We start from the raw sequence: 26,722 nt of genomic DNA, 5'->3' as shown, positions 1-26,722 counted from the left end.
AGTTTGTGTTTGGTTTTTACCTTCCACAGGGCCTAGTAGGGTGTGAATTAGAACAGCGTAAAACTGCACATACATTGAAGATTGTAAAATAAGTAAGTAAGTAAGTAAATAGTAACTTCCCACTCTGAGTTTGGTATCTTTTCAAGTGCAGAAGTCATGGTTTTCCAAGTCAATCAAGTTCCTTACTGTGACCTGGATCCCGGCCATCTCTCCGACCTCATCTCCATGATGTCCCCTGTCGCCCATTTCAAGGCACCGGCGTCTGTCCTGTCCTCTTACTGAGCTTCCAATGTGTCCGCTTCAGGGCCTTTGCGTCTGCCGGGCCCTGCGCCTGCAGACTTCCACCTGCTACAAGTCTGCTACCTTTCGAGGGAGGCCTTCACCGATGACCTTAAGTAAAAGAGTACCGTCTCCCATGTCCCCCTGCCCTCTTACCTCATTTCATTTTCCGGATAGTACTCATTGCCACCTGACACGTGGTATACGGATTGTTTGTTACTTGTCGTTCTCCTTGCACTGGCATATGAGACCTACGGAGCAAGGACTTTATCTGCTTGGTTCCAAATACCAGGATCAATGCCTGACACATGGCAGGAACTTGACCGTTGATCTCATACGTGTGTGTGTGTGTGTATATATATGTATAATGGATTTTATATATGCATACATAGCGTATGACGGGTTTTATATATAATGGGTTATATAGAGCGATATATAGAGGTCGATACTGAATGTATATATTTATTATATACAGATTACCCTTGAACAATGTGAGGATTAGGGGCACGACAGCCCCACGCAGTTGAAAATCCACACGTAATTTTGACTTCTCCTCCAGAACCCTAACTTTATGAGGGTGACCGTACCACCCCTTTCTCTGCTACCCCAAGCGTCCCCTGTTTTGAATTGCCGACCCTTCTCCCAGAATACGCTATGCCTTCTTACACCTCAGTGCCTCTGCACACCCTATTTCTTCTGCCTAGAATATCCTGACTGGCAAACTCCCAAGCATCTTGAAAACCTTGAAAACCGAAGCACAGCCTCTTTGATGCCAATCACGACTCAGGTAGAGCTCATCATTCCCTCGGTGCGTCCCCACTGGATCTCCCACTGGCCTCGATTTTGGCTCCATTACATCATTCAATGTCTGGTCTCCTCTCCTGGACTGTGAGCTTCTTAATAATGATGACCAGAGCCAGAGATTATTTACTTAACTGTGTAGCCCCAGTACTAATAGTGCCAAAATATGTTAACTGCTTACTGTGTATTGCTTAATTGGAGAAAAGAATGAGGTCCTAATAGATTGCCAGACTGAAGCCTAGCCCACCACGTGTGATGATTCATCATATCCTGCAGGCCTTGCACATACTAAATTCTTTGTAAATGTTTCTGGGATAAAAGGATTAAAGGAGTGAATGTGTTTTGAAACCAGCAATTTTCTTGTTCATTTCCAATTTCTCTACAATCACTACTTTTCCCAGTGAAAACTCGACTTCCTTCCACAAGGCTCCATTCTGAGTTCCCCAGAGTTTTGTTCTCTCTAATCCGGCCATATCCTGCTTACCTATTTGTTATTTGAGTCTGGATTTTATAAACATACAAAACAGATGGGGTTTTTCCAACAGGCAAGAATCGAAGAGCAGACACTTACTAATGACTGGAGCTCCCCGAGCAGGTTACTATTAACAACAATACAGCCCTGGTCAGGTCGTGAGCTGTGTAGGATCAAACATGATATTATCAAATATGATAATATTTGGGAGTTTTATAAAGAGGTAACTATCCAGTATAATTAATAATGATGCATTAAAGTAATAAAGGTTAAGGGTAGTAACTCCTAGCGTTTACCCAGTTCATTCTCCTTGAAAGCTCAAGGAGTGCAGTTGTACACATATTTGACCTTAATTCAGGCTGAAGTCATCAATATTTAACAAAATGAGAGGAATCCAAGAAATTGTAAATACTTATTTTGGGCCAAGCAAGAATATAATTTTGAAAGACATGCCATTTATAATTAAAAGAGCCAAAGATTAGACTAATAGCAAATTTTCCTTAAGACAAAACAACAACAAAAAAATAAAACTGAAATTATGCTTGCCATGTCATAAAACAGTATACTAGGAAGAGTTCCCCAAACATGTATCTTTTTCTTTTTTTTTTTTAAAGATTTTATTTATTTATTTGACAGAGATAGAGACAGCCAGCGAGAGAGGGAACACAAGCAGGGGGAGTGGGAGAGGAAGAAGCAGGCTCATAGCGGAGGAGCCTGACGTGGGGCTTGATCCTGGAACGCCAGGATCACGCCCTGAGCCGAAGGCAGACGCTTTAACCGCTGTGCCACCCAGGCGCCCCAACATATATCTTTTTCTTTCTTTGATTAAAGTTAATGATTGTTTGTGTCCTTCTATTAAAAAAAAAAGTCAGTGCTCCTATTCCTTGTGTTTAATGTGTACATTAATAGTACTAATTTAGATTTTACAAACCATGACTTCCAAGAGTTAGCATTTCCCTTATTCATGAAAAAGCAGTGCCATATTTAGTTTCCACTGAAGTATTGCAAGAATGATTTAAGTGAAAAGGGGTGTCAGGTTATAGCAAAATTGAGTTTTTGGCTTCAGATTTTTTATTTGAATAGCAATTATATGGAATACTCATTTAAAAAAAAAGGAATAGGGTATGAAAACAATTGTTTTGAAAAGAAAAGAAGGAAAGAGTCATGAGTTTCTGAACAATCCAAGGTGGTGTAATAGAGAGCATAGTGAAATTAGACTGGGAGCTAGGGAATGGGTTCCGCTTCACCTCTGCTACTAAGTAGCCTCCTTCCCTTTAGCTCATTCTGAACACTAGATGTTTCCCCAAGTGAATTTGAATGGGATGGCAGGCGAAGGGCACTATTTCTTGCTGGGGCCAGATCAGGTTATGACTGCTCTGGAGGCGTATTCTCGGATTGATCATTTCACTGTGGTTCTCCTTGATTAGGAGGAGGCTTCAAGAAGAAAGGGTTTTTTGGAGGGACATACCACTAGGCAAAATTCGACTCTTTGCCACTTGTCTCCTCTTGCCAATGCCCACTATCTTTAATGCCTCTGTAGGGCCCTTGGAGACTGAAAGGGTCCCAGTCTATCTTTGAGACACTTCTTTTCATTTGTAGAACGCCAAGGGTGCCCACTCTGGGAGATTGCTATGACAATTTGCAGACAGTAGGGGCGATGGGACTCTCAGGAGGTGGCCCCCTGGTGATTTGCGTCTGCTCTAGTTCGGGGCCTGCAAACTTGGTCCAGCCAGAGGCCCGCAGATATGAGAGGCGGAGCACAATGGACCCAGGTCCCCCAGAACTTCAGAAACTGGGCACTTCTCCGGAAGGAAGTGCCCCGAATAGCTTTCGGGCCCCTAGTCCGTGATTGCCTAGTTTTTCCTCCTTCCTAACTGTTGAAGTGACAAAACCCGCGACCCTCGTACAAAGGATGTTCCACACTCGACAGGACGCAGGTGTGAGATAGGCAAGCGTTTTTCAGTCTGCAATCGAAAGAGAGGCTGTAGGTGGCAAGTTGAAAGGGCAGGGACATTCTCCATGTATCTCCGAAGGGAAGGGGAGAGAGACTTGTCTCTGGGAACGAGAAGCATTAAAGGTGTCTCTCCCAGGCGGCGGAGGGCGGAAAGGAAGGTGTGTCTCTCCCAGTGGCCGCGCAGGAGAAAGGCTCTGAGTTGTAAGGAAATGGGAGGTGTCTCCGATGTTTATTTTTGCCTAGCAACGCGCAGCCAACTGCTTCCCCAGCAGCCGTCCACAAGCGCCTCTCAGCCTCCCCTGTCCTAGACACTGGAAAGCGGTCACTTGGTGTCAGTAAATTGGGGAGGGTGTGTGTGGTGGAGGTGGAGGTGGGAGGGCAGCCCCCTCCTTCGCCCACGCTCGGGGTTCACCAAGCTAAGCTGCGGCCCTCTTTCGGGCTTGACTTACCGAGGTGACCCTCGCACGACTAAGTTATTTACACGATAAACTGGGGAGAGGGGGCGGTTAAGCCTCTGGGACCAGAAAGGGGGGACAGTATTGTCTGTGAGCAGCCATTGGGTTCAGAAAGCTGAAAATGCATGTGTTTGGGGGCCTCGTGGAAGGGGAGGGGTCTCTGCAGCGATTTCGGTGGAGGGAAGCAGTGGTAGGTTGCGCTGTAGGGAAAAAGGAGGGGTGCTGCAGGGGCTGGAGGCCCGGGAGGAGGAAAGGTCTTTAGTAGGGGAGCGGGGGGGAGCCGTGCAGATGGCCGGAGGCGGAGGCGGAGGCCGAGCGGGGACTGCAGACTTTTCCGGGGAGTGGAGGGGTGGCTATGCAGATGACTGGGTGGGGTGGTGCCTCCGGAGGGTGGCCGGGGTGGGGGTGGGGTGTACGTGAGCGCGTGTGGCTAGGCTGGGGGGAGTCCGGGGGCGGGGCCTGCACCGGCGGCGGAGGGGAGCGGGGGCGGGGCTGCCCTCCCGGGCCGCGCCGCGCACGGGCGCCAGTGCGAGTGTGCGCGGGGGCGCGCGCGCGCGAGCCCGGGAGGAGGCTCCCGAGCGAGTAGGTCCTGGCGGCGCAGCCCGCTCCCCCGCGCCCTATGTGAGGGAATCGGGGAGGCCAGCGGCGCGCAGGGGAGGGCGAGGCATGTGCACGGGCCGGGGGGTGCTGCAGCCGCCCGAGGAAGAGGAGGACGGCGGCGGCGAGGAGGAGAGCGGGGGACTCGCGGCGGCGGGCCCGGGCCGCGGGGATGCAGTGGACTCTGTGTGTCTGGCTGTAGCTGACGCGAGGCGGCGAGGAGGCGCCGGGGACCCGCGAGAGGGGCGACCAGGAGGCGGCGGTGGCCGGGAGAAGTAGCAGCAGGACGGGCGGCGGCGGCGGCGACAGCAGCCCTGAAATGCATTTTCTTCTCCAGCGGCCATGTTAACCAGGAAACCTTCGGCCGCCGCTCCCGCCGCCTACCCGACCGGTAAGGAGGGCCGGGCCGCCACGCCGCCCCGGGCGCCCGCCCCCGCCGGCCCCCGCCGGCCCCCGCGCGGCTCGGGTCCAGCCCTCGTGGCGCGGGCGCCCGCTGCCTGCGGGACCTCGAACAAAGTCTGCGCCGCGGCGGGGCCCCCGGGCGGACGGCGCGCCCTCGCCTCGGCTCCGCTCATTGTTGCACGCCGGCCCCAGGGCTCCACCGAGTGGAGCCCTCCGACCCGGCCGGCGGGGGCCGTCCCGGGCCTTCCCCCCCGCCCCAGTCCGGGGCTTGGCGAGGCCATCGCGCCCTTGTCGGCGGTCCAATCCTCTTCCCGGCCTGCGGCAGCTTGCAACGTGGGCCGCCCAGCCCCGGCCCGGCCCAGCCCGGCTCCGCTGCAGGGTCGCGAACTCGCGCGCCGGCGCCCGACTTAACTTTGCAGCTGCCCGAGCCCCGCCCGGGGCTGCGCGCCTGGGATCCGCGGCCCGGGCGCCCTTTTACTCCCCCGGACGCCTGTTTTTACCGTCCGGCCTCTCTCGCAGGGAGATCGGGGTTCGCTACCCAGAGGGGTGGGGCGGGGCGACGGGGTCTGGGTGACTTTCTCTCCCCTGACCCTCTTTTGTCTCCTGCCGCGCGTGGCTCCCAGGCCGAGGAGGGGACAGCGCCGTTCGTCAGCTTCAGGCTTCCCCGGGGCTCGGTGCCGGGGCTCCCCGGAGCGGAGTGGGGACCGGCCCGCCCTCCCCGATCGCCCTGCCGCCTCTCCGGGCCAGCAACGCTGCCGCCGCAGCCCACACGGTGAGAACCAGCCTCGCGGGAGGCCTGGGGGAAGGGGTGCGGGAGGGGCCCGGGGTATCAACACCCGGACGGTGGGGTTCTAACGCCGGGAGAAGAGAGGTCGAAGTGCGAGTGTCTCCACGCCCCTGGCTAGTGGCCTCTCTTGGACGCCACCCTGTGCAACTTGGGCGAGCCCAAAGCTGCAGCCACAAAGGAAGATTCGTGGCGTGGGCCCCTCACTTCCCCTCCGGAGCCCGCCCACCCCTGCGCTCCTCTTCCTCGAAACTTCCTCCTTGCTGCTTTCCTTCTTTTTTCCCTCCTTTTTCCGTCCTTGCTTCCCAGAGCTCCTTTCCCTGACCGGATAAACATCCCCCCCCCACGTTGGGTAGTGGGTATTTATAGAACAGGTATGTGTGAGGGGACAGTCAGGCCGTCCTGCCCGGAAAATCGATCCCCCAAAGAGCCTCCCAGGCCTGGCTCCAGCCAGCAGGGAGCACCGCCAATTGTCCCCCGCGTGTGGAAGCATGTTTTATGAGTGCTACAGGTTTGAGCACAGCAGAAATTGTAATTAACATTAACAAAAATAAGAGCCACAGCAGCAGTCAAAACAACAAGCCACCTCTGTAGGATTCTGCATTTGGATATTATTCCAAAGGAAAGAGCCGCCTTTGCCTTGGAAGTGAGAAGGGAAGGGAAGGGCACCTGGCAGGTGCTGTGGTCCCTCAGTGGGTGGAGAGGGAGGGGAGAGCCCATTGTGGGACTAGTGGCTGCAGATTGGCAAGCTGGCTTTGACTGCAGCATGCACCTTTTCTCAGCTCCCAGAGATCGCCCTTGGAAGGTGACTGCCAGCTTAGAGGAGGTGTGCACCTGGGAGGAGGTGATGGTTTCCCAGGTCCTGTTTCCGATTGGATCCTCCAGAGGAATGGCCTAAGGTGGTTCTGCATGAGGGATGCTTTGTAGGAATATGGCTTCAATTGTCTAGTGAAAGTTGAATCCTTGTAGAAAAGGCCGTTTCTGGTCTACAGAGAAGCAGCTTGGAGGGTCAGGTATTATGGGGAAACTTCTGTGTTAAAGGATTTGTGAGGATGGCTACAGTGGCATATCTCCCCCTTAGACCTGGACGGATGTGCACAAGGCCTATAGGAGAACATTTTGTTGTTAGATAGTCATTCTCATTCTCTCTCCCTCCCTCCCTTCTCTCTCCCTCTCCCTCCCTTCTCTCTCTCTCTCTCCTTTCCTCCACCCCCCACATGTGACCAAGGGCTACGAATTCACTACATAGAGGTTAACTTGATCTCTGTTGGCGCTGTTGATGGTAGAAGAGAATCTGTCAGTAGGCTGGTTGATTCCATATGTTACGGTTGAATGTTCCTGTTATAGTGACGTTTTAGTTGAGGAATTGCCATTGGTTTTAGGGGTTTGGGTTTATTTATTTGTTTGGTTTGGGATTGTCTGACAGTTTGGAAAATATCACATCCGCTTTTTCCATGTGTGGATGCAATCACATGACTTGGCGCGACCTGGGAAAGAAGTACTTGGTCTGCATGTGGGTTCCAGGGGTGGGCTTTACTAGAGTAGAGCCTTTTTCCAATAGATACACGTAAGGAGATGAGAGAAAACAGAAGCTGTCCAATGGAGGAACATCCTGCAGTGGACCAGAAATGAAAAGATGTGGGGGTCTTTCTCAGGACTCCCAGGAATGGATGCTTGTATCTTGTTGTGGTAGCTGACTGATTTACCTGTTTTTAACTTATAGTGAAAATTCCAGTATGCTCTTGGTCATTAGAGACGTGGTTTTGAAAGTGTGAAGTTAGCTTTTGATTGTGGTTTAGTTTTGATTTTTTTTTTGGTACAACATTGCAGATTTCCTAGAACAGGAGAGTTTAAAAAGACCACAGGATTTATCCGGTTCTACTGTTTCATTTCACAGATGAGGAAACAGTTGGACAGGTTAACTGATCTGGTCAGGAGCCCCCGGGCAATTCACATCAAGGCTGGAGCTACAGCCCGGCCTGAGCCTGGCTTCAACACCCCAGTTTGACACCACTCATCCTGGGAAGTTGTGTTCGTTTCATTATAAATGCAGGAACCTTGGCAGATGGATACTCTCATGTCTTTCAGGTGTTTATAAGTTTGTTTTTTTTTAAATTCCACAGCAGTGGTATCTGGGAAGAGCTGTTTTAGAGTAAGGGGTGGTGGGGGGAAGGGTATTGAGGAGAGGAAAATGATCTTGTCACAGGAGCTTGCCCACATTTTCCCTTGTAAATGATACAGTAGGTGGGTAAATATGTGATTATAAAGATTATGAACTTTGGAATTTATTTAGTCCCTTGCCCTTTTGTACCCTATCTCCATGGATATATTATTGTATAGTCATTTTATTTCTGTTTGTCCTAGACGTGTACCCAGTAACAGTCTCGATTCCTGTTAGTTTTTTTTTCTTTTGATGTTGTATGACAGATAATAACATACTTATTTTTTTTAATTCCCAAATATTAGTATTATATCACTTTCATAACTGTTTTGATGGTTAAAGCAGTCTCCGGTTACCATTTTACCTTTATAAAATAATTGGGATTAAAGAAGAATGAGTATTCTCATTTTAAAAATAGGAATATTTTGAAGAAGAAAACGACTTAGGGCCACACAAGCTGTCTGTGTTTGAGGAGCAGCTAAAATCCAACCTTTTTGCACTCAGTTCTGTTCCCATAACACTATACAGCATTTCTAAGATGACTTCAGGGTAGTTTCCAAATGCTCAAAAATGTTATAGCACAGTGAAATATCTGCTCTTTTCCCCTTTATTATTGGAAGAGATTTAAACTACCAAAGTGGTTAGGCTGTTGTTCTTACATAAGTTTTGATACTAAACTATTTCATGGTCAGAGAAGGCTTTCGTAGGTCTCTCTTTTTGAACTCGTACACTGTAGATACCTAACAACTGCATGCATCCTGTGTGTATTTTTAAATGTGACAGCCAGGCTAGGTAGGCCGCGGCGAATAGGAATGAGCCACATTCTGAGACTTCAAGAGGCTGAGCGAGAGGTTTTTAGTATCCTTACCGTTATGTAGGCCTGGCATGTGTGTTCTGGAAATGGTGTGTCTCTTCTACAGCTCCCCCCACCCCCCCCTTTTTTTTTTATAATCGGTTAATTGTGCTTCTGAATTTCGGTCTGATTATAGAGTCCTACAGTGTTTGAGATCAAAGGCCTTTCTTACTACAGCCTCTCAACTGAATCACCTTAACATCGGGAGAGTTTTTAAGATGCCACCCACGGCTTTCAGGTGTTTAGTTGATGCATCTACCCTGGGTCTTTTTTAACGGCTGTCGTTTGCCTTTAAAAAGTCTCTGCTGATGCGCTGCGAGCCTAACATCTTGTGACTTGGATCACCGGGGACGATTCCCAATTCCCTGGGTGTTAACTTCATGTTTTCTTATGAAGGTATGGAGGTAGTTCCCAAATAGAACTCAGAGAGGTGTCAGTTCGCAAGGGTTTATTCACATGGGTTCTTCCTTCCGTTCAGCAGATATTCCCGGAGTGCTTACTGTATGTTTGGGTTTATGTTAATAGGGACTTAACAAAGCTAAGAGGTGACCCCACCCTTGAATTGCTCACAGCCAGGTGGGTACATCAGGTGTCAAAACACTTACAGTAGATGAAATAGGCATTAACAGTCTATCCGTGGGCTGAACGCACAGGGAAGGCAAGAGGACGTTTCACAGAAGAGGTGAGAGTTGAACTGGACACTGAAGGTGAGGAGTTAGGAAGGAGATTCCAAGCAGCTTTTGGAAAGGATGATAATAATAGCTCTTCTTTACTAAGCACTTTATACATTTTACCTTATTTAATCCTAATAGCCCTAATGAGAAGCCCTGTTGCCTTCCTTTTACAGCCAAGCATACGGAGGTTCAGAGAGATTAAGTAAATCGCCCAAGGTCACACATTTAGTAAGTGGTAGAGCTGGGGTTCATTCCCCGTGTGTCTAATTGAAAACACCTTGACTCGTAACCATTATGCAACGTGACTTCACCAAAAAGCAGAGGAGCATAAAAGAGCATGGCGTCTCCACAGGTCTTGGGGAACCCAGCTTTGTTACTCTCAGAATTGTAACAGTGGTAGATGACATTGGAAGAAAGGACTGAGGTCATTTATGTGCCACATTTTATTTTATTTTATTTTTTAAAGATTTTATTTATTTATTTGACAGAGATAGAGACAGCCAGCGAGAGAGGGAACACAAGCAGGGGGAGTGAGAGAGGAAGAAGCAGGCTCATAGCGGAGGAGCCTGACATGGGGCTCGATCCCATAACGCCGGGACCACGCCCTGAGCCAAAGGCAGACGCTTAACTGCTGTGCCACCCAGGCGCCCCTGTGTGCCACATTTTAGAACCTGGTGTCCTTGCCTATCAATTCTTGTATTATCTGTGGAAATGGAGTACGGCTGTAGGCCTTGAGCGGAAGTGAGGTTAATGTCAGATTGACAGTTTTCAGGACAACTCTAGAAGTACTTTGGAGAGAAGAGATTTGCGGAATTCTAGACCGAGAAGCAAGGGGCATGTTAGGAGTCGGCTTCAGTTGTCCCAGTGAAAGACAACAGGAGGGCGGTGAGGCCCGGTCAGTGGAGAGGGAGTAGAATGGAGAGAGACACCAAGGCCTAGTGGGGACTCGGAAGGTGAGGGAGACACTGAGAAGGATTTCCAGATGTACAGGTTGAGTTGAGGTGAAGCCTTTTGTTTATTGGAAATTGAAGGCATGGGAGGAGGAAATGGTTTCGGTAGGAAAATCATGAGTTCAGTTTGAATTGCTTGTGGGAAAGGCCATGGGTTTGTAGTTGGACACCAGCGTCTGGGGCTCAGGAGACAAGAATGGGCAGGCCCCAGCTGGAGGTGGCACACGTCAGTCCTCGGGTGGTTGCTGAAGCCCTGGTTGTGGTCAGGATCAACCGGGGAGACTTATGGGAGTTGAGAAGCCAGGAGAGTTGAGGCTTGAACCCTGGGGAACCCCCGAACCCACCCAAGGGTGGGTGAACTAATAGTTGGGACACCTGAGAAGACCCAGAGAAGGCGTTTGGAGAGCTAGGAGGTGAGCCAGTTAATTGTCAAGCTCTCTTTGGTGCTAGTCACTAAACTTGTGTGTTATATTTTTAATTACGCAAAACATGAAGATTGCCGTTACAAAAACCGGAGTGAATTTCTCATGCTCAGAAAGTTTTGCTTTGCTATCTTTTTAGGAGTTGCTAAAGCCCCGAGGTTAATTTTGTCCCTAGTGAAGCCTCATGCTTTTTGTAGCATGTACACTGGTAATGTAGGTTTTTTGTCTGAATCGCTCCTTCCCGCCCTGAAGAGAATGGCTCTTTAGAAGAGATAGCTTTTGAATTTCAGGTCCTTGTATTTCCTGGTGCTTAAAAGACCACAGGGGGAGGGAGGGGTGCAGAGAGTGGGCCTGGGAACAAAAGCAGTTGGACCAGCCTCTACTCCTTTTATATATACTCATGGACTTCCTAATTCGTTTTTATGGACCGTTCTGCTTTTGGCACTGAATGGGGATTAAAATAACCTGTCCAGCTACCCTGAGCAAAGTTCACTTAGCATGAGATATCATCTATGACTTTAATAAAAAGGTTTGACTAGAAGTCGTCTCAAAATTGGTCTGAGAAGTAAAATCCCTCGATCTATGAAATCACACTTCGGATAGGCCCTGGGACTCTACCATGTTCTACTTATTTTAGAAGCAAGCAGGGAGAAAACTCCCTCCTCAGATAATCACTGTGCAGGTAACGTGTCAGTTAAAGAAAATTCGAGGGTCTTGGCCTGCTACTAAGAAGGACTTGAAATTTCATTTTGGAATCCAGATGATTCCAAACCACTTCCCAAACTGCTGTATGACATACACAAACTGCTTCTCTCTTGGTAGTACGTAAAGCCCGAAAGGTAGGATTCAGAAAGAGCTCACAGAAAAATACCGCAGAAGATTTCAGCTCATTGGTCGTAAGCTTCTGCAGGGCGGCGACTCTGCCACTCGGGTGGCTAGACCTTAGCCCATATTGGTTGAGTGAATGAGCTGGGTTGTGAATGAGGAATTGATCGGTAAGATTATGTATAAAAATCACCAAGCAGGATGCATTAAGACTTGTGGGTGGTTGTCTGAGGCTGGCGAGAATTCGTAACCGAGAGGGGATCCTGGCTGCTAGCGCTCTCCCCTCCCTCACATCTTTGCAATGATAATACTTGAAAGAAATCCCAAGCAGATTCTCAGTAGAAGGCTGGGGGCCCCTTGGCTTGCACTGGCAGTTTTGTTTAGACAGGAATGTTCAGGGATGGCATGTGTGCCTGAAATAGAAGTCGCTACTTTGTATTCCTTGTTGGAAAGCTGAGTATCCCGGCAGCCCACGGAAATACACTGTGAAGGGAGCTGGGCCATTGACCAAAAGGAAGACCCAAAATGTGTGGTGGTTGGTTTGTTGCACTGAATGGCCTTAAATGGTCATCACAGTCAATGAAGCCCAGACGTTTTTAAAAATAGATTAGGGGCTTACGGGATGCTGCAGTGCATATCTCCATGGGGATCTCTCAAGCCTAAAAGTGCAGATTTGTTGCCACTGGTTCATACGTTTCCCTAGGTGTAGTCCGTTTTCCAAGTAGTAGAGAAGACCGGGAATGAAGATGCTAGTGTTTTCACAACAGAGCTAGTGAGACATTGGAGACAGAGTCGTGAACAAGGCAGACACGGCCCCTGCCGTCACGGTAACGAGGAAGCTGCTAAGTCAAGTGTGAAAGGGGCTGTGACGTGGAGGAGGGGAGCCGGCCGAGACTACGTGTTCGTGCTTTCTCTGTGTCCTGTTTTGACTTCTGTTAAGCATGGGTTGAGTGGAACAGCTGGGGCGTGCCAGGCCCTGTGCTAAGTATTAGGTAGAGGCCAGCGAACAAGACAGGTGCTCTCGGCCTCCACGGGGAACGTGCCCTGAAGATCCTGGATACGTGCAGCAAACTGCTGGTCTGTCACACGTAGCACTCATGGGGTCCTTCTTTCCAGGATCCCAAGTTTCGTAGCCTTACCAAGTGCACTAGTCTTTCTCCTTTATTTTCTCAGAGGCTCTCAGCAGCCTGTCCCCTCTCCCCGTCCGGGCGTTCATGAGGTCCCTCCTGGGCGTACAGCTCTCCTGACGTAGCGCAACCGACTCTGACCGTAAATGCAGACAACTCGGGTTTTGTAAAGGTGCGGGAGGGGCTGACTTGGAAAATATCCCATCCTCCTCACGGTTGCTTTCTGCTTTCCAGATTGGCGGCAGTAAGCACACGATGAATGATCACTTACACGTCGGCAGCCACAGCCACGGACAGATCCAGGTTCAGCAGCTGTTCGAGGATAACAGTAACAAGCGGACAGTGCTCACGACACAGCCCAATGGGCTCACCGCAGTGGGGAAAGCGGGCTTGCCGGGGGTGCCCGAGCGGCAGCTGGAGAGCATCCACAGACGGCAGGGGAGCTCCACGTCTCTGAAGTCCATGGAAGGCATGGGGAAGGTGAAAGCCACCCCCATGACCCCTGAACAAGCAATGAAGCAATACACGCAAAAACTAACCACCTTCGAGCACCATGAGATTTTCAGCTACCCCGAAATCTATTTCTTGGGTCCAAATGCAAAGAAGCGCCAGGGCATGACAGGCGGGCCCAACAACGGAGGCTATGACGACGACCAGGGATCCTACGTGCAGGTGCCCCACGATCACGTGGCTTACAGGTACGAGGTCCTCAAGGTCATCGGGAAGGGAAGCTTTGGGCAGGTGGTCAAGGCCTACGACCACAAAGTCCACCAGCACGTGGCCCTGAAGATGGTGCGGAACGAGAAGCGTTTCCACCGGCAGGCGGCAGAGGAGATCCGAATCCTGGAACACCTGCGGAAGCAGGACAAGGACAACACCATGAACGTCATCCACATGCTGGAGAACTTCACCTTCCGGAACCACATCTGCATGACGTTCGAGCTGCTGAGCATGAACCTGTACGAGCTCATCAAGAAGAACAAGTTCCAGGGCTTCAGCCTGCCTTTGGTGCGCAAGTTTGCCCACTCGATTCTGCAGTGCTTGGATGCTTTGCACAAGAACAGAATCATTCACTGTGACCTCAAGCCCGAGAACATTTTACTAAAGCAGCAGGGTCGAAGCGGTATTAAAGTGATCGATTTTGGCTCCAGTTGTTACGAGCATCAGCGTGTCTACACGTACATTCAGTCCCGTTTTTACCGGGCTCCGGAAGTGATCCTTGGCGCCAGATACGGCATGCCCATCGATATGTGGAGCCTGGGTTGCATTTTAGCAGAGCTCCTGACTGGTTACCCCCTCTTGCCTGGGGAAGATGAAGGGGACCAGCTGGCTTGTATGATTGAACTCTTGGGCATGCCCTCCCAGAAACTGCTGGATGCATCCAAACGAGCCAAAAATTTCGTGAGCTCCAAGGGTTACCCCCGTTACTGCACTGTCACGACTCTCTCAGACGGCTCTGTGGTTCTCAACGGAGGCCGTTCCCGGAGGGGGAAACTGAGGGGCCCACCAGAGAGCAGAGAGTGGGGGAATGCACTGAAGGGGTGTGACGATCCCCTCTTCCTTGACTTCTTAAAACAGTGTTTAGAATGGGATCCTGCGGTCCGCATGACCCCTGGCCAGGCTTTGCGGCACCCCTGGCTGCGGAGGCGGTTGCCGAAGCCTCCGACGGGGGAGAAGACGTCCGTGAAGAGGATAACCGAGAGCACTGGTGCTATCACATCCATTTCCAAGTTACCTCCACCTTCCAGCTCAGCTTCCAAACTGAGGACTAATTTGGCACAGATGACAGATGCCAATGGGAATATTCAGCAGAGGACAGTGTTGCCAAAACTTGTTAGCTGAGCTGAGTCCCCTGATGCTGGTAATCTGAAAGATACGACATTGCTGAGCCTTACTGGGTTGAAAAGGAGTAGCTCAGACCTGTTTTTATTTGCTCAATAACTCAACTCATTTGTATCTTTTCAGCACTTATTTTAATGTAAGAAAGTTGTTCATTTTGTTTTTATAAAATACATGGGGACAATGCTTTAAGTTTTTATACTTCCTGCAACTGTTTTTGTGTTCTCAAAGTATGATGAGCCTTACTGTATCTAGTGTGGCGGAGTAATAAACATCAGTGGCAGGCCATTGATTACTTCGTGACTGCTGCGCATTTACAGATTGGTGTCAAAGACATTCACTGTTTCTATGGTTCATAGTATATTCTCCCCGAGGCGATGGCCCCCGAAGGTCCCCCTCCTCCCTCCGTGCTCCAGGTTCACGCACAGGTGTAGCATGTCCTGCCTCCATTTCCCATAAGCCTCGGGGGTGGTAGTGAGGGTGGGAGAAGAATGGTCAGGACGACAATGATACTCTTAAGAAGAACTGCACCTTAGAGATTTTTTTCCTAAACCAGTGGTCAAACAGAGACGCCCTCCCCAAGGTTTTAAATGCCCACTTAGCATCCTGACTTTCTAAAAGCGGGCCAGGCACACCTGGGTGGGTAAATGGAAACGTGTGTGTTCCTTCAAATTTTCTCATATGATCGGCAAGCTGTTTTGTAAAGAAGCCTCAGATCACGGACTTGGTTTTGCACCTAAATATAGAAACGTATTCCATGAACTGTTCCTCCTCTTTGCTTTCCTCCTCTCTGTTCCCCTTTTACCACACATCTGTTGCTTGCATTTAGGTTTTTTTTTTTCCTTCCTTCAAATATATATCCCAGACTATTAATACAGAAGAGAGACATTTCAGCTGTGATTATGACCATTGTTTCATATCCCAGTTTAAAAAAGAACAGCAGCCTAGCTACTTTTAAGGTGGGGATTTCCATAGTTCCAAAGAAGGTTTAGCAAATTAGAGTGAGTTCACACTTTTCAGGTGCCACTGTAAGGTTCTCTTAGCCTGGGAAAGCATCAACTCTTTCTTTAAAAAGAAAGAAGGTTGAAAATCCTCTTGCTGAATAGAAGTCTTTGTGACTGTTCAATGAGACCAATTTTAACAACAAATTTAAAGGAGGAGAAACTCAGTCTCAAGTTAAATGGTTTGACTTGCTTGCATCGTCAGAAAAATCACAAATTGCATTCCTCTGTCTTATTTTCTTTTGGGTTGCACTGATTGTTTTTGTGGGAATGACACTTTACCTGGGAAAGTAACTGAGAGTTAGGTAAAAGAATATTTTCGTCTCTGAATAATAATTATTTTCAAAGTGAAAAATTCAGTATTTTATCACTCATGTATGAGCAGTGATATTTATCAATTTCAAGGCACGTGGAAGAAATTTTTTAGTATGTGCAATTTAATATAGAAAGATTTTTGCCTGTTTGGATAATAGGTTTTGGGTAGTATAAATTAGGATACTCTTTTATATGCACAGATATTATTGTATTGCCTGTAAATTGATTTACAAGTACTTAAAGCATGGTCCCTGGCGAGGCCAAGAAAGTTTCCGGTTAAGTTCTTTTAATATTAGTCCTACAGTTTCTCTTACTTAAAAAGGAAAAAGAAAAAAGAAAGTAGTTTTTGGAACAAAACACTTATCTTGAGGCTTTGTCAGTTGTTGGTGGAGAAAAACGCTCAGGAAATATTACAGATATTTGCCAAAAAACAGTAATAAGATTAGCTTATTAATAAGATAGTGATGTTGTTATTTGCTTTTCTATTTAAGGGTGTCACTGATAAATTAATTTGTACTTCTGTATTTAGAAATTAGAGCTTTTTTCCCCTAGTCAAATTCTTTAGCATATTGTACACATTTCTGTGTAATCTGTGGAAGTGCAATAATATGTTAGTAAGTTGCTTTTTAAATGATGCTCATGTGATGATACCCCAGTCAGTGGCTTACAGAATTTAGATTGTGTATTTATTACTGAAATTCTGACTTAAAGGCATAAGAAGTATAAGACTTGGTATGGCGGCTTTGTAAACCCGTAAGCCTCTGAATGATGGTTCGCTTCTTGAGGTCAGTAAAACGAAAACGTAAAGGCTGTTTTTCCATTGCAAAGCTCCTCTTCCGTATCCATCCGCATTTTCACATTTAGGTTTGTATGAACCTGAGCCTGCCGGTAATCGAAATTTCCCTTTAAAATACGTGTGAAAATTTAGAAATGGACTAATACTGCTGTCTTTCCCCCACCACATAAAACTGGTTCTTAAGACGCCAATAGTGCATTTGTGACTATATTCACAAATGTAACCGGAAACTTTTAAGCCAAACTATAACGTGCAGCGCTATGCACCCCCGCCCCCCAAATACAGTGAAATTTACTTCATTCACAAGAGCCACCATGTTCAGTGTTTAGTGATAGAGCTGCTTTGAAAAAAATTGTAGCTTAATTATGATGTCCAAAAAAGAAAAAAAAAAATGTTGCATCTCTGTGATCTTAAATGAAGGGCTCTAAAAGGCTCCTGGGAGTTGGCTTGGAAACAGTCCTTGGTCTCACAGGTTACCATTGTCTAGGGATGTCTGGGCTGTTTTCAGACTTCAGACTGGCACGGTGTCTTGTCTTCGGTTGCAGTCTCATCTGGCTCCGTTCCTCGCACCTCCGCAGTGCGCAGTACCACGTCAGGGCGTCGCTAAGACAGTGGAACAGCACGGGATGCAGGACAGTGCAGATCAACAGTAGAGGAGAAGTTGTGCCCTTAGTGTTAACAATGTGCCTTTTGTTCCGAATGCCATGTGGTAGGGCGTGCATTTTTTGGCCTCTTTAACTCTTTGAATACCAGGCAGTAAGGATGGAACCCACCTCTGCAGAGATGCGTCTGTCTTAAATACCCAGTTACTTACAGGCCTTAATAGAAACCATAAGGCGTGGATCATCATCAGGCATTGAGCAAGGTAACCACTGGTTAGTTACCCAGGAAATGCCTCTGTTTAAGGGGTTAAAGATGGTCTTTGTTGTATCTTAACATCAGACTGATTTTTTAAATAATATTTTTTTGTTATGCTAACACTAGACAAAAATCAACTGTATTTGTAAAAATTTACCTCAAACCATTTAATTTTATAGTGTGATTAATCCCAGGGCATTTGGTATGAACCAAAGTGCATTCCTTTTCTACGTGCCTGGCTCTAGTACGGATGGCCAGGGATTTTTACAATTTGGGTGCAAGGCACTTAAGCCACTTTTAAACTTAATGGGTGGTTTGGAGTCGTGTTCAAGGACCCCATCAGGAAGTTAGGCAACACTTCAGGCATCAGTAGCATTGGGCCATATTGGAATCTTAAAAGTGTGGATTATTTTAAAGAGAGCATTCATTTTTGTAATTTTTTTCATCAAGAATATTTCTGGTAAGCAGACGACTTTTTTAAAAAAAACTGATTTGGTTGGTAAAGGTTTTAATATCGCCCAACATAATGCTGTAGTAGCATTTTAAAAAAAGTATTTGTCAACTCTGTTTCTTAGGGGCTTGTACATCTCTCTGCTATGGACATATAAACAATTAATTGTAATTATACTCAGCTCAACTGCTACAGTTCTGTCTAGGCAGTGGCTTGGGTTTTTATCGAGCAACAACTTAGACACGTGACTGTAATATGCTGCAACTGTGTGTACTGAAAATATGTGAAAATGGTTGAATGTGGACTGTGTATATATGTATTTAAACATTTCTGTGAGATGCTGCTGTCGCCACTTAACATGAAATATGTTCTGGTGGATTTTAATCCTAGTGGCCAGTTCTATGATACTGTATGTATTGTACAGCTGAAGACAGGAGTAAGACTGTTCAGTGAATATTTGTTACATTTTATTGTCGTGGCCAGAGATAATTTCAGAATAAAAATTTAATGTCCTACCTTACTTTTTCTCCCCTTTTCTAACTATAATTTAACTCCTGATCTATTTCTGGTGATATTCTTGGTCTGGTAGCCTGGAGAGAGTTTAGAAGGCAAACACTGTCAGCTACAATTGATTTCTTTTTATTAGTTCAGTTTAAATGTGCAAGTTCCAAGTCAGAAAGACTAACGTTTTAGTAGGCAACTCTTGCTTTTCTCGGGATATCCTATTCCTTGAGCTGTAATAGCTCTGTTACTTGTCCTCCATACGGACTCTGCGGCCGTGTTCTATATCCTGCTAGAACGTCAAATCTTTCTTTCTTTCTTTCTTTCTTTCTTTCTTTCTTTCTTTCTTTCTTTCTTTCTCTCTCTCTCTCTCTCTCTCTCTCTCTCTCTCTTCTTTCTTTCTTTCTTTCTTTCCTTTTCTTTCTCACCTTGAAGGTGACAAGCTGTTGGAGCAGAGTGTGTAAATTATTCCCCACCAGTCTATTCTTTCCTGTGCCCAAGTTCTGGCAAATGATTCGTATGTGCTCACCAGCTCCCCCATATGCTTCTTAATGCTGACGCCTTTGCAATTCTTGTACTTGGTGGTCTCTGTGGTTCATGTTTTTTGGGGTTTTAGCGTCTCTTTCTGCCATGGCTGGATCAGAAAATAGGGCCTGTAAAGTGCACTAGCTCATGATTTATCAAGTTCAGTTAATACCAAGTGAAGAGTTTGCTTGCAGATGACAGCGAGCAGATGCTCTAGTAATTTGTCAGACATCGCAGGGATATTATGTAGACAAATATTTTCCTCTTGTGGAAAGAACTACCTCACATTTTTATTTACACCCCTCCTGCCACTAATGGCAGAAAAACTACTTAGTGTGGCTTCTTGCAGCAGAAGTGGAATTTGCTAGAAACAAGGGAATAGTGTAGGTGTTCCCCAGCCCAGACTTGGTCTTATCATATCCTATGCCATAATCCCCCATGACTGCTTTTCTTGCTAATCAGAGTTCTTACCCAGTGAAAAAATACCAATTGACCAACTAACCAAGAAACCCAATATATTTAGAAAAAAAAAAATTTAAGAGATGTGTATCACGTATAAAATTGAAAGATGCTAAAGCAGCAATTTAAATTTAAGACAGAAGGTCCAGATCTGATGTACTCAGCAGATTATAGTTTCTACTCATTCTCTCTTATCAGATCTTTTCAAAGCTCTTTCTTAAATAGATTAATACTATATTCTGTTTGAGTTTCTGTAATCTTTTTGCTTTGGGAATCAACACCTATACAAATAACTATTTCTGGAATGTCAAGGTTGCCTTCAAACTAGCACTCCAGAATGTTCTTAGCTGGCATTGTTGGGAAAGGGAAAATAGTTTATTTTCTGTTTTGGAAAGAGCATTAAGAGGGTTTGAAGAAAGGGTATTTGTGACATTGTTTCACTGTTGTTTTTAAGAAGTTTGAATTACGCTCTGGTTTTTGTTTGTTTTTTGTTTTTTTAGTCATTAGGCTAGATGACCACTTGTCATCAGTGATGCTTACCACTGTCCAAAATGAAAAATGACTGCCAGTGTGTTGCACGTACATAAGAAAATTGCATCTTACTGCAAAGGCTTTGGTTTTATTTGGTTTGACTTTGACATACTGTTTTGCTCTGGTCATGTCCTTACTATCTGTGCTACATTTCCTATAAATTGGGGAGGGCACGATTGCCATTCCTTTGCTTCTCAAGGACCTTTAATGAGCAAACTAATGAATTTATATTTACTCCTCCAAAGAAAGCTGACATTTTAGGAATATTAACTAGTCATCTATAGTAAGGAGCAGCAGGGTATAACCGATATGTTCCCGGAGTGTTGCTCCTTCTGAAGAAGACTTCACAGGTCTCATAGTGTTGTATGAACATCGGCTCAGCCTTATACATTCCTGTAAGCTACAATTAGCCTCACTGGATATTTGAGGAAACTGAAGTGACTTGTTCCAACGTGACGTTGTAAAAACAGTTTGGTCCTCAGGTTGCAATCTGACAAAGAATTTTGATCTTGGACAGTATAGGAAAATCCTCAGCCGTATATCACATACAAAAATTTAGAAAGAGGGGCGGGGGATTTGAGCTAGCAGTGAGCATTTCTATTACTTAAATAAATTGTGTATCAGTTCCCAGAATATTTTTTAAGAGAGGAGAAGATACAAAAAAAATGGAGAATTGGAGCATCTTCGTCTCCTCAGGTGTGCCTGATAACGCGCACTGTGCACGCACCTCTCTGTTAACTTGTGAAAGAGGGACTCCTCATATTGCCATATTTGGGGAGGTTGGTAAATTATAGTAGCTTTCTTATTTTCTGTTCTGAAAATATGCTTTTTACATTTGAATGTATGAAAATATTTTTGACTCTTTATTAATTCTCAGGGATTAAAAGTTAAATTTTACTTACTGTAGTAGCAGGTAAACCTCTTAAATTCAAATTTCCTCAGGTTTCCTATTCTTTGCCTCCATATTGAAGAAAACACAGATTGCCTGCCAGGCAAATATATAAAAATTAAAATTCCAAATACAATTTTAAAATACCAATTGTAAATAAACCAATTTTACAAACTAAAATATTGTGTCTTTCCTTGCTTTTTATCCCAAATTATTTCCTCTCCTAAGTTTCAGGAGTTTTAAATATCTAGACTATTTCTTCATTGGTAAAAATAAAGTGTGTTACTCACAAAACAAAACCCCATGAGCAGGCCCAGATCATTTAAGTAAGAGCATATCGAATTGCTTTAGGTTGTTTTGGGGAAAATATGATTAGTGTAACAGCAACGTGTGTATATTTACAGGGTATGGGCAAGTTTGAGTTAATCTGTCATTCCTTTATCTGAAGAGGAATACCCAACCTAATTTCCCCTTTCCCTAGAATTCAAATCATTGGATTTTTGGCTTTGATAGGCAGAAAGAAAGAAAAAGGAAAAAAAAAAAAGAAAGAAGGAAGGAAGGGAAAGAAAGGGAGAGAGCGTGGAGAGAGAGAAAGGAAAGAAGGGAAGGAAAAAAAGAGAGCCATCTTATTAACATTTATTGCAGATGGCATTCATTTGTCAAATATTTATTAAATGCCTACTATATGCCAGATACTATTTAGACACTAAAGATATATAGTAATGAACAAAAGAGACATAGTTCCTGTCTTTACAGAGTTTTTACACTGGCTGGGAACGCAAGGTGATACACAAGTCATTATAGGAACAAATACATAATTGCAAATGTAACAAGTGCTGTGAAGTAAAAGCACGTGGTGCTGAGCGCGTGCACGCGGGCCTGTGTGTGTGTGTGTGTGTGTGTAATGGAAGGGGGCAGGGTGTGTTGTCTTGTATGGATCGAGAATGGCTTCCTTAGGAAATACACAGCTCGAGCTGAGGAAGGAGAGCATGGACAGAAATCCTGGAACTGGAAGAAGCAAAGTATGTGTGAGCCATTAAAGAAAGGTCCTTGTGGCTGGAGCCCATTAGAACCACAAGAACGAGAGAACTTGGTGTGAAATGAAGCTGGCTAAAGTGGTTTGGCCCCCAACTATGCCAAACCTTGTAGGTGCGGGTAAAAATTCTGATCTTTATTCTGTCTGCAAGGGCAGCCACCAAGGGATTTTAGGAAAATGCCATGAACAGCCTGGCTCTCCCTGGCTGTCTTTAGTGGAATGTATTTAGAAGGACAAGAGTAGATGAAGGAAGACAGATTGGAAGTGTTCGCAAGAGATGGCAGATTCGAGCAGAGCAGAGAACAGGGAAGGAGATAGAAGAGCGTGGACTGGAAGACTCAAGATGCAGAAATATTAAGGTAGAGATAACAGTGATGTTTCTTTGTGTATGAAAAGCAGCTGGTGTTATTTTAGCGTCTGACTTGCTACAGTGCATCAGAGGGAATTACAGTATCTCGTTTGTTCCAGAAAAGAGAAAGGTGAAAATTAATGCCTTTGGTTACAGAGTGTGAAGTCCTGGTAAGCTTTTTATCTTTTGCTGGAATTCGAAGGCTTGGAGTAAAATCTTATGTATTAATTCAGGAAATTATTTAGATTTAAAAGAGATTATAAAATAAATAATTAGGAGGGAGAAGGGGGACTGTAGAGGTCAGGACTAGGCCAAATACTCCATGAGGACAGCTATCCTCTTAGGCTTTCCTCCCTCCTTCCTTCCATAGAAAGTAAACATCCGCTCTATAGGGTATTTGGATATACCAAAACGAAACAAAAAAATTTTTTTTAAGAAATGGAAAAGGAGATGGATCTCTACCCTTGAGGACTTTATGTTTAATTGGGAAGAAAAGATTAGACAGAAAACATTAAACAATCTGAGAATGGTAAAAGACAAAATTCAGAGCAAGTAAAGGTTACTGTGGATAAGAAAGAAAAGCTTCAGGGAGGTATGTCTCTAGCCAAGTCTTGATGGAATTCAGACTGGTAGAGAGAAAAAGAAAATTCTATGAGAAGGGAATTGTCCTAATCAAGGCATACCATATATCATTCTTCTGATCATCTAATATTTATTGAGCACCTATGTATATGATTTTTGGCTAAGGCAAAGAGACAGGCTTTTGCAGAGTAAAGAAGAGGATAATTCCTTTGGAAAGGTAAATAAAGGCTTTTTGTCTTGTGGTTTCCTCACACGTGCCGTGTTCCCACCTCACAGCCACTGCATACGTGTTCTGCCAAGAATGCCTTTCCTGATCTCTCCCTCTTCCTGTGTCCCACAGGACTTGGCTCAGACCCGATGTCACTTCCTCTACAAAGCCCTCCTTTACCTGAGGTTGAGCAAAATGGCCCTTACCAAAAGGTAACATTGGCAAGCTTTTCTTAGCATCTGGGAGGAATTTTTCTAATAAGGTGAGCAGAACTGAACTGAGGAAAACAGGGAAACCCTTTCCCCTGCTTCCCTCCGTCTTGGTCTCTGGGCATATAAGGCAAATGAAACAATGTCATGTCTGGGAGATAACATGTTAGTAAGGGAGACAGATATTAAAGAGATAACCACAAAAATGTCAATTATAAATTATGAGAAGTGCCATGAAGGAAAAGTAGCTAGCTTTTGTGAGAAAGAATAGGCTGGGAGGTCAGCAAAGACCTCATTCGGTACAGTGCCACTTCTGTGGTGTTTGTAAGGATGAGGGCAGCTTAAAAGCCCAGGCAAGAACAATGCAGAACATGAGTTCTACGACGGAAAGCCTGTGTGTCTGGAGTTTGGTGAGCCAGGGAAAGGATGGCGCAAGATGAGGAGGGAGAAGAAAGCAAGAGCAGCCCAGGGAGAAGACCGCATAGACCATGTTGAGGGGTTGGAAATTTGTTCTGATTACACCAGGAAGCCATTGGAGCATTTAAAGTAGATCTTTAAACAGTCATTCTGGTTTCCTGTGGAAAAACGCTGGAGGGGAGCCAAGTGGAAATGGTAAGATTTCATGAGACAGAGCCCTAACAGCTTGCAAGAAGTTAGGGAGAGATAATTTGATAGGCTTAACAATGGTCCCAAACCATGGGTTCTGTTTCAGGTGAGGTGGGGGGGGGGTAAGACCATGCAAGATTCTGAAGACACCGTGCATGTTGTTATTTTTATAACTCAAGTAGCACAAGCTGAAAAAATGTGTTTTTTAGATGTGACTATATACAAATTACAACCAAGTATTAAAAGTTGTTAACTGGCAAATTGAGAGGACTGTTTGCCTAGAAAGTCTCAAGAGTCACAGGTTCAATTTAATGAATATATGAAGGACTTTTTAAATCAGTAAGAAAAGAACTAATAAGCCAGTGAAATAAATGGATAAATGACATGCTTAAAACATTTATATGAGAAACATAAATTGACCCCAAAAACCAATTTATAAATGTGAATCAAAGTAATGTAAAGTCAAGCAATGAGTTTATTTTTAACCAATGAAGTATCAACAATGAATAAAACAATAGAGTGCTATGCTGGCAAGGGTGCGCAGTAGCACAAAACACTCATTCACTGCTACTGGGGTGTAATTAACAGAACCTTCTGGAGGGCAACTTGGCAATCAGCACTAAGAGCTGCAGAAATGCTCATTTGTTTTTACCTGACAAATCTACCTCCAGGAATCTCGCAATCATCCATGATGTAAACAAAGATTTATATAAAAGGATAATCATAATTATATCAAGCATCATAAACATAGAAAAAAAACCTTGTATCCATCAACAGAGGATTGCTTAATAGATTATGATGAATTTACGTTTTCATGGACAAAATGTTCACAGTGTAATAGTAAGTAAAAAGCTCTTCCCCAAAAGAAAACAGGACATAAAACTGAATTCCATCCTCTTCAAAAGAGGCAGAGGCAGAGACATGGCATAGGGAAAACTATCAGGAGGATATAGACCAATATGTTAAGAGGGAGTTGATTTTCATTTTCATTTCCTTTAGCTATTTTTCATTAATTTTCATGAGCATTTACATTTTAGTGATACATATTTTTAAAAACCCAATACATTATTAAGTAGAAAGGTATTTGGAAGGGAAGGAATAAAACTGAAAGAAGATGCTATGGACCAAATGAGCAGAACACTTTTAATAATGGGGAGGAGAGTGACTTCCTGTCTATTTACCTATGGCTGAACTGTTTCCACTCCTACCACTTGCTAAGCTCTTTCTCGCCTCCAGTTTCCACTGCCTGGAATATGTTCTCTTCTTGCCTGGCTAATTCCCACTGTGCTTCCTGTGTCCTCCCTGTGCCCCACGTCACTCAGACTTCCTCAGACGAGCTGAGATGCCCCTGCTGGGGTCTCCCATAATGACCACAACACCTGCCTTCATAGACCTTAAACTTCATTGTCAGGCCTGGTTTCTTAGCCTTTACGTACCATGAGGGCAACGGACTGTCCTTCTTGCTTGCTATGGTATCTCCAGTGACCAGTATAGAGCTTGGGACAAAATGGGGCCTCAATAAAAACTTCTGAGTGAATATGTGGAAAGGGTCAAAGAGATGTGCACAAAAGAGGCCATCAGTGTCCTTTCAGAAAGAGGTTTCATGAAAGTAAAGGAAATGGAATGGATCATCAAGAAGGAGGCTGGTGGTGAGGCAATGGGGGTGCAGATCCACTCACAGCTCACACAGCACTTCTCTACCAATGGTTTTCCCCATTCTCAGTCTCTCTCCATCACATCACCCTGTTTTATTTCTTTAAAGCCCTTATCAGCATCTGAAACGATGTTGTTTATTTGATGATGACCTGTCTGTCTCCCTCGGTAAGTATAACCTACATTAGCACAGGGATCGTGTAAATTCGTGTTGCCACCGTATTTCCTACCGCCTTAAACAGCGCTTGGCATGAGCGGGTGCTCCACAAACACTCGCTGTTGAGAGTAAGGCCTGTGTATATTTGGAGGAAGGGAGGAAGAAGCTGTTGGGGGGAAGAAATTAGAAATGTGATACGCCAGCAGGCAAACAGGTTTCATTTCTAACTCCAACCCCGAATGCTTTGGAGCCGCTACCTAGAACCCTGTCCTGGGATTACGAAGTGTCCTCTGGGTTTCATAGGGAATAACGCTATGATTGATTAGCAATGTCTGCCACGGGTATACGGAGGGGCAGTCAGTGGCTGAACAGACTTTCTCGTATTCCAGTGTGCATTGCTGCAATTCTCATCTTCACACGTGGACGCTGTTCAGGATACGGCCCTGAGTTAATATATAGGTGTTTGGTGTGTGTGTGTGTGTGTGTGTGTGTGTGTGTGTGTGTGGCTTTAGGAACCAACATAACATGAGAAGCATAAATACTTTTTTTATCTTACTTACAGCTTACTAATTTATTCTTTAATAAGATTTGGATGTATGTGTGTGTTCAATAGATGGGAGAAGGACAAGAAAGTATTTCCTTATCTTGATCTCCTCTCTTTCACACTTTCATTGCTTGATCTTTTGGGTGATATCAGAATGGTAGTTAATTCTGGGTAAGAATTCATTAACAAGTCTGGCCGGCAGAAAGTAGCGATGAGAAGAGTACCAGACGAAGGTGGAGGGGAAGCTGCAGGTGAGTTGTTTTTGTTCTGATACTTGCCGTCTCCTTTTAGGCTTGGAATCTGCAATCTCTTACTCCCTGGGCTAATTATTTCCTCTTGAGAACAGAAAGGCCTTTCATCAAGATGGCCACATCCCTGTGTGTCCGGGCACACAAACGATGAATAATGGGGCTGATTAACCCAGTGACCTTCATGAATGATAAAAGGGGAATATAAA

The 26,722-nt window shown here is 45.4% G+C and overlaps 1 protein-coding gene across 1 annotated transcript; it reads left to right on the top strand.

Annotated features, from left to right (window-relative positions):
* Positions 1-4,488: 4,488 nt before the first annotated feature.
* On the top strand, positions 4,489-18,536 carry DYRK2 (dual specificity tyrosine phosphorylation regulated kinase 2). The gene is made up of 3 exons (XM_045789636.2): positions 4,489-4,949; positions 5,584-5,732; positions 12,991-18,536. The coding sequence occupies exons 1-3, from the start codon at positions 4,901-4,903 to the stop codon at positions 14,596-14,598; spliced, it is 1,806 nt and encodes a 601-aa protein (XP_045645592.1). The 5' UTR covers positions 4,489-4,900; the 3' UTR covers positions 14,599-18,536.
* Positions 18,537-26,722: the final 8,186 nt, after the last annotated feature.

Source organism: Ursus americanus, chromosome 17, assembly GCF_024610735.1.
Source record: "Ursus americanus isolate L20-20 chromosome 17, mUrsAme1.1.p, whole genome shotgun sequence".
Lineage (NCBI taxonomy): Eukaryota > Metazoa > Chordata > Mammalia > Carnivora > Ursidae > Ursus > Ursus americanus.
The sequence above is the reverse complement of the archived record's forward strand: the minus strand, read 5'-3'. Positions and strand labels throughout refer to the sequence as shown.